The following is a 7,452-nucleotide window of genomic DNA, read 5'->3' on the forward strand; positions in this document are numbered from 1 at the left end:
TGAAAATACTTCGGTAGAAAAACACCATTGCAGAAAATCTGATCTTTTTTCTTTTACTTTACCTCAGATTGTGATGTTCTGAGTGTTCAGAAGTTATATGTATAAATAAATTCAGTATTTAAGAAGATTTAGAATTTTTAAAATATTTGGATCGTTCAAAGTTTATAATTCAAATTTGGAATTCATCAAATTTTAATAAATTTAAATGTGAGTATAAAAATTTAAATAAAACTCCAAAATTTAAAACAAATAAATTAAAACTAATATATAATTTTTTTAAATTGCTTAAAATTCACCACTCAAATTTATAATTTATCAAATTCATACCATTTTTTTAATAAATTTAAATTTTATCCCAAAAAATCTAAATAAAACTCCAAAACTTAAAACAATTAAATTACAGCAGATTGGAAATAGTATATGACTTTATTAGATACGTAAAAGGGTTTTTCTGGTAGTTGTATAGTATTCAATTCGACTTGTATAGAGTCTGACAAAAGATTAGACCATTACCAACTACATGGTGATCGGTAAATGCATTTATCGGCTTTTTAATATATGTGAACTACTAACAAGCTCTGGAATTAAATGCACTTTCCTTACATATATCTTCTCGCAGTTGCTTAACAGCTCCCAGTGTTCTGCAAAAGCCCCGACGCAGTCATGGCCACATCACAAGTAGCCCTGCATCTAAAGAATTCTCTGGACTTTTCGTTTGCTAATTATTTGGACAAGAATTCAGAATTGCTCCTCCCAATCAAGAAGACTAGGCCCTTCTCTCGGCCTTTCTCCAACTTTGTACCAAGCGGCCCCAAGAAAGCATATCGGGGATGCAAGAAATCAAGAACTTCCTGCACTTCTGAAGGCACTTTGTTCTCAGTTGCAAGAAGATCAAATGGTGTAGTGGAGGCAGCAAGTAGCAGTGCAATAATGGAGAGCATTGCTACAAAAAGCACCTCTGTCAATATGCCTCCAGTGAAGGGTCTTGGAATTGTAGATTTTATGAAGGACAAGAACTTTCTCATCACAGGTGTCACTGGTTTTGTTGCAAAAGGTAAGGGACAGCTTACTTAGGTTATTATTTCTTCTTAACTTTTACTAGCAGTTGTATAGTAGACCTTATGCGTTTTATACATTCCAGTGCTGATAGAGAAAATATTAAGGATGCAACCAGAAGTAGGAAAGCTGTTTCTGATAATCAGAGCTGAAGATTCCGCCTCTGCATTAAAAAGATTGAAGAATGAGGTAAGATTATATAGCCTGGACTCCTGAATTTGACATGTTCTCTCTGCTGGTGGAGTGGAGTATGTTTGAGATTAACCATAGCTGATTTTTCGGATCTAATACTTTACTGCTCTTATTGGCTATTAGCAGTACAATTATTGATGTAGACAAAGGGCTCTTAAACGTAGATTTGAGAACTTGATAAGGTACTTAAAATGTATTGATTGAATTTTGCAGTAATGATATGGAGTATGTTTGAGATTAACCAGAGCTTTATTTTCTGATCTCGTACTTTACTGGTCTGGTCTTCTTAGCTGTAGAGTTATTGATGTAGACAAGAGGTCTTAAATCTTAGAATTGAGAATTTGATAAGAAACTCAAAATGTCCGTAATAAAACGAATTAAATTATGCAATAAAGGTATAGATTTTATTCATTGAAAATGTAATTAGTACTAGTAATAATGATCTAGAGTGAGACAGCGTGAGACATTTATATAGAATGTGTTTTTATTCTTTCAAGTGGACTTTAGGTCTTTAGGTGGGGCCAGCTTTAATTTTAAATGAAAAGCAATTTCACCTTTTAATTAGAAATTCACAATTTTATAACTAAATAATATTAATATTAGTTTGAAAGTTTTGAAAAAGTTTTCTAAATTTATTAGATCTTTAAAAAAAAATTAATAAATAATTATTTTCATTAAAAGTTAATTAAAAATAAATAATTATTTTCATTAAAAAGTTAATTAAATAAAATTATATAAAGATTGATTTTTTTATTAATTTATTTTTTAGATGGTCAATATTTTTTTTATTTTAAAATATTAAAGATGGGATATTATGTTATCGCTCCTTTCAAATTTGATCATAAATTAAATTTATGTGAACGTTTTATTATAAATTTAATTATAAATTTTGTAGTTAAAAATCTAATTATAAGTTTTATTATAAATTTAATTATAAATTTTGTAGTTAAAAATCTAATTATAAATTCGATTATAGATTTAATTAATTATAGTCTATTGAGAGTAGACTAAGTAGTGATAGAGTGTATTGTTAAGACACTCTGTGAAGTAAAGGTTTGTGGGTAAAAATCTAGCCATGTTGATGGTTGGTGTGGGCTACACATGGTGTAATCCTAAGGTGATTTTGAGGATTTAGATGCCTCTGGGTCATGATTTCTCAAGCCAGAATTAACTATGAGATTATCTTAGGACTCACACAACTTAACAAACAAAAAAACTATTAATTAATTATAAATTTAAGTTATTTGAAAACTTTATTATAAAACTAATAATAAACTTTGTAACGAGATCTCTTCGTGAGATACATCTTCCCACCACAAAATTAACTTTAAGTTATAATTAACTTTAAGTTAAATTAAAAAAAAATACTGACTATTAATTCAAATGAAAAAAACTCAATCAATAACTTTTATAACTAACCTTTTATAAAATTTTAAAATTCCATTACATAATTTATAATGACCGAGCACTCGTTAAAAATATCTATTGGAAAACTATAACTTTGGATACCAATGAATAATTTTGTTATCAAAATAAGCGATGCCGATGAGTACTGTGATCTCTTTCTAATGATTCTGTTTTTCAGGTTTTTGACACGGAATTGTTCAAGGGTTTACGTGAAAAATATGGCAATGAATTCCATAAATTCATGTTGACAAAACTGGTCCCTGTAGCTGGTGATATGACTCAACTTAATCTTGGAATAAAGGAGGAGATAGCCGATGTGCTCATAAACGAAGTCGACATCGTTGTCAGTTCAGCGGCCAATACAACATTTGATGAAAGGTGTTTGTGTGTCTCTCTTTAAATACTTTGATGTTGATGTATTAGAAAACAATGAACATAAGCATCACGTTGGGAAAGGTGTCCTATAGTTTTGTGCAGTCAGAAACAGCAACAAATATATAATTGGCTAATGGGCATTAAATGAGTTAGGTTGTATAGGTTTGTTATTGAATAACTGATATGTTAGTTATTTAACTGGTATGTCAGTGATTTAACTATAAATATATACAATCACGTCGCAGTTCATTTAATACTTATTGGCAAGCTACTTATTTTCAATAGTCAAAAATATCTTATATATTATATACGTTAAATATATATATATATATAGAATTTCAATTTATTATATATCAATAATTTTAATTTGATTAAGTTATATATATGTGAAATTCTTATTAAAATAAAAAATCATTAATTTAATTTTTTAGTATAAACATTATAGTAGAGTAGATCCTTAGTTATTTATTTTTTTTAATTATATAAATAAAAGAAGATCAAAAAAGTTGTAAAAATGAAATGGTATTATTGTGTAATTATTTAATTGTAGATTCTAGAATATTTAGGAAATATGAAAGATATGTGAGTATCATTTTTTTAGTTATAGGAAAAAAAAGATTAAAATTAAATTGTAAAAATAAAATGGTAATAGTGTGGAATTATTGTAATTGTAGATTCTAGAATATTTACTAAATATGAAGTGATATGAGTTAAATACAATTGACTTTATTTGTATGCATCAAATTTTGTAAAGAAAATAAAAAAAAAATCTAACTAGGTATCAGTTTCACTAATAAGTTATAACCCAAATTCCAACAGGATTTTGATACATTGTTACAGAAATTTTTGGAACTAAAAGTTATAACTATCAAATTTCAAGATTTTAGATATCCAGAAATTTTTGATAATGTTAAATTCATTTTCACTATAAAATAACAAAATTCAAACACTCTTAGTAACAATTAAAAAAAAATTAAAAAAACAACAACAACCAAACAAATTCTAGCCATTTTAAAAGGCCTACAAAAATTCACAAACAAAACCATTTTCTAAATATTCCAAAATCTATAGCCAAATTAAAAATGTAATATCTACTTGCTAAATATAAATATCACTTACAATCAATATTCTATGTTACAGGTATGACGTAGCTCTGGAAACCAACACAAAAGGAGTTTATCGTCTTTTGGAATTTGGTAAACGCTGCAAGAGAGTCCAACTTTTTATGCACCTGTCTACTGGTAACCATTATCACATCGTTGCTCGCCTAATATTTCTGCTGAATTGTGTATTAGAGTTGTGCTTGGTTTCCTTAACTCAAAAGTTTTTACATTTTATTATTTACTTTTTGTTCATTGAACATAAGTTTTTCTCACTCCAGCATATGTAAACGGGCAAAGACAGGGTCGAGCACTAGAGAAGCCTTTACAGATGGGGTACAGTATAGCTAAAGAGAAAGCAGAATCTGCTCCACCTTTGAATATCCAGGCTGAATTTAATTTAGCAAAGAAAGCTCTCGAAACATTTGAGACTGAGTTTTCGAATTTTCCAAACAACAAGGTGAACAAGGGACTACATTCTCAAAAGAAAATTGCTCAAAAGATGAAAGATTTGGGCATTGAAAGGTGCCATTAGATTCCTATTAATGCTGGATTTTGACCCTATTATATCATTTTGTGTTCTTGACACGTAGCTTTGCATTAATCTCTATTAAGGTTAACCTGTATTGCTACAACATCTGAAGTGCTTGAAAATTAAATTATTCAGGGCAAGAGCATACGGGTGGCATGATACTTATTCTTTCACAAAGGCAATGGCTGAGATGCTAATAAATAATGAGAGCGATGATTTGCCTGTAGTTATTGTTCGTCCTAGTGTTATCGAAAGTTCATACAGTCAGCCTTTTCCTGGATGGATAGAAGGCCATCGGTAAGTAAAATCATTTGTGGGATCTCATCAATTATCTGTATTGTATAACAGGAGTTGAAAATTGAAAATCTGATTGCAGAATGCTTGATCCAATCTTCACCCACTTTGGAAAAGGTCAACTATCTTGCTGCTTGGCCGATCCAGATAATCTGCTCGATGTGGTTAGTAATTATAGGCTATAGCACAAAGTGAAAATATATTTCATCATCAAACCCTTTCATAGTATTTTGAGATGATAATTTTTCTTAAATATCTTAATGCTGAGGTTGAGATTGCAGGTGCCTGTCGACATGGTTGTGAATGCAACTTTGGCAGCCATAACTAAACATGCTGGAAAGCCTGGCCTAAAAGTCTATCACGCTGCTTCTTCCACGGCAAATCCTATAAGATTCCAAGACATCATGAACATAATATTTGAGCATTTCAGATGTAATCCCTTCTTTGATAAGAACGGAAAGCCAATAACGTTGCTGAAAGAAATGAACTGCCTTTCATCAATGGAGCACTTCTGTGGTCAAGCATTGGACGCTGCTGAAAACATGTCGCCAAGGCAGAAAAGCATTTCTCTGAGATCACTTGACAAATCGAAATACATGGTCGGGATTTACGAACCGTACCTTTTTTACCAAGCAAGGTGAATCATCAAAAATATGATTTTTTTTTGGAAAAATCAATCATAATTTAGTTGTCAAACTAGCAGTGAAGACAGCAATCTCTAGCTACTAATTAGGATATCAGGTTGACTCATTATCTTTATTCAGGAAAACCAGGCCACCTAGAATAACCCGGTGGTGATCCCTAAGGGCTATGCTTTTGCTCTTGCCAGATGTCTATCGGCATTAAGGATTAATCTAAAGAAGTCTTAGGGGTTAAGCTGTTTCCTTAGGTATGACGGAGACAAGCTCTTAGCCAAGACAAGCTCTTGGCCAAACAGAAACAATTTCTTAGCCAAGACAAACTTTTAACCAAAACAAAAACATTTTTAGAGCATACTCCCTGGCCTGCCTGCTATAGACTTCTTAAACTAAAGTTATTCTTATTTTGATTGTAAATTTGACAATATTTTAAAAATGTTAAAAAAAAAATTGACTTTACTCAGATTTATAATATTTACAAAATATTCTTTAAAATCTGTAATAAAATTAAGAGCCTTTATATCTTACACTTTTGACAGATAAATAGACACAAATTCTTACAGATTTAAGAATACTAAAACTAATACTTTTAACTAAAATTAACTTTATCATAGATTTTAAATATTTTAACATAAATAGATAATATTTATAAAAAAAATACCAAGGACTAATACTTTCTAACTAAAATTAACTTTAATATAGAATTTAAAAATATTTTAAAATCTTATAATTAAAAAAAAAATCAATTATTGAATTTTAATTTTATTTATTAAATTCCGAAATATTATAGAAATTTACAATAAAATTAAAAACTGCTGTAATTTTTTTCCCATCAATGGAATTAACATGTTTTTATTTTTACAGATTTGATACCTCAAATTTGGAGAAGTTGTTCCAGGGGCTTTGTGAAGAGGAAAAAGAGAATTTCGGATTTGATGTTAAGAATATCGAGTGGAGAAATTACTTTGGAAATATTCATATGCACGGGCTTCGCCAACATGTCCTGAAAGGACGTGGTGCAGGAAAACGCCTGACAAATATCTCTGGCTAGTGATTCAATAATTAATTTATGTTTCGCACCATGATGTTCCCTCTCATGGTTCTAGAACATGCCATTTAAGTCTCTGTGGCAGATTAGGAACGCTGTAATTTTCCATAAGCCTCTACTATTTAGTCGTATGTCGTATGTTTTGTTTTCAATTTGTAGTCATATTTGGCTACCAAACCCCACACAGAAAGGAAGAGACGTAGTGTTTGATGTATTATAGCTATTACAGCTGTCTTGTTCTACCCACCATCATTTGTTGGTGTTCAAGTTCAGTCGAAGTGTTCAGAAAATTAAATAGTTTGGCAAATGTGGTAGATATTTCGAATGTTTAATGTTTTTGTTATTGTGTTTAGGTCTAAAAAATGTTTTAAGGTAGTTTTTAAAGTTTAGATTAGTTAATCTTGTTGGTGTTTTTTTATTTAATGCTAAATTTATATACTTACTAATGTACTTTTAGTGATAAAAATTTACAATTTATTTAAAACAATTAATATTGAATTTTGGTGAAAATGACAATAAATTTAAATAGTTAGATTGTATTTTTGAATGAATTGTGCAATGTTTTATTATTGTGTTAAGTATCTTTTTAAATTACATTTGTCAATTTATTTTTTGAAAAAATATTAAAAAATAAATCATATATATATGAAAAATGAGATATGATTGGATAAAATATACCAATTTTACCTCGTGAACATTATAAAAATGCAAGGGCTTGATCTCCAAGTTGTACTCCTAAAAAATATTAAAGAAATGGCAAGGATTTAGCTTTTGGGCTATGAATAGATGAAGATGAAGTGCATGAGAAGG

The 7,452-nt window shown here is 29.5% G+C and overlaps 1 protein-coding gene across 1 annotated transcript; it reads left to right on the forward strand.

The window, feature by feature from the left end:
• The first annotated feature begins 615 nt into the window (after positions 1–615).
• On the forward strand, positions 616–6,974 carry LOC149187720 (fatty acyl-CoA reductase 2, chloroplastic-like). Its single transcript, XM_089412864.1, has 9 exons — positions 616–1,054; positions 1,142–1,245; positions 2,834–3,033; positions 4,171–4,271; positions 4,412–4,655; positions 4,798–4,959; positions 5,039–5,120; positions 5,238–5,593; positions 6,459–6,974. The coding sequence occupies exons 1-9, from the start codon at positions 664–666 to the stop codon at positions 6,643–6,645; spliced, it is 1,827 nt and encodes a 608-aa protein (XP_089268990.1). The 5' UTR covers positions 616–663; the 3' UTR covers positions 6,646–6,974.
• The last annotated feature ends 478 nt before the right edge of the window (positions 6,975–7,452 follow it).

This window comes from Pinus tabuliformis, chromosome 3_1 (genome assembly GCF_031772625.1).
Source record: "Pinus tabuliformis cultivar Carrire ecotype Pingquan chromosome 3_1, CPIR1, whole genome shotgun sequence".
Taxonomy (NCBI): Eukaryota; Viridiplantae; Streptophyta; class Pinopsida; order Pinales; family Pinaceae; genus Pinus; species Pinus tabuliformis.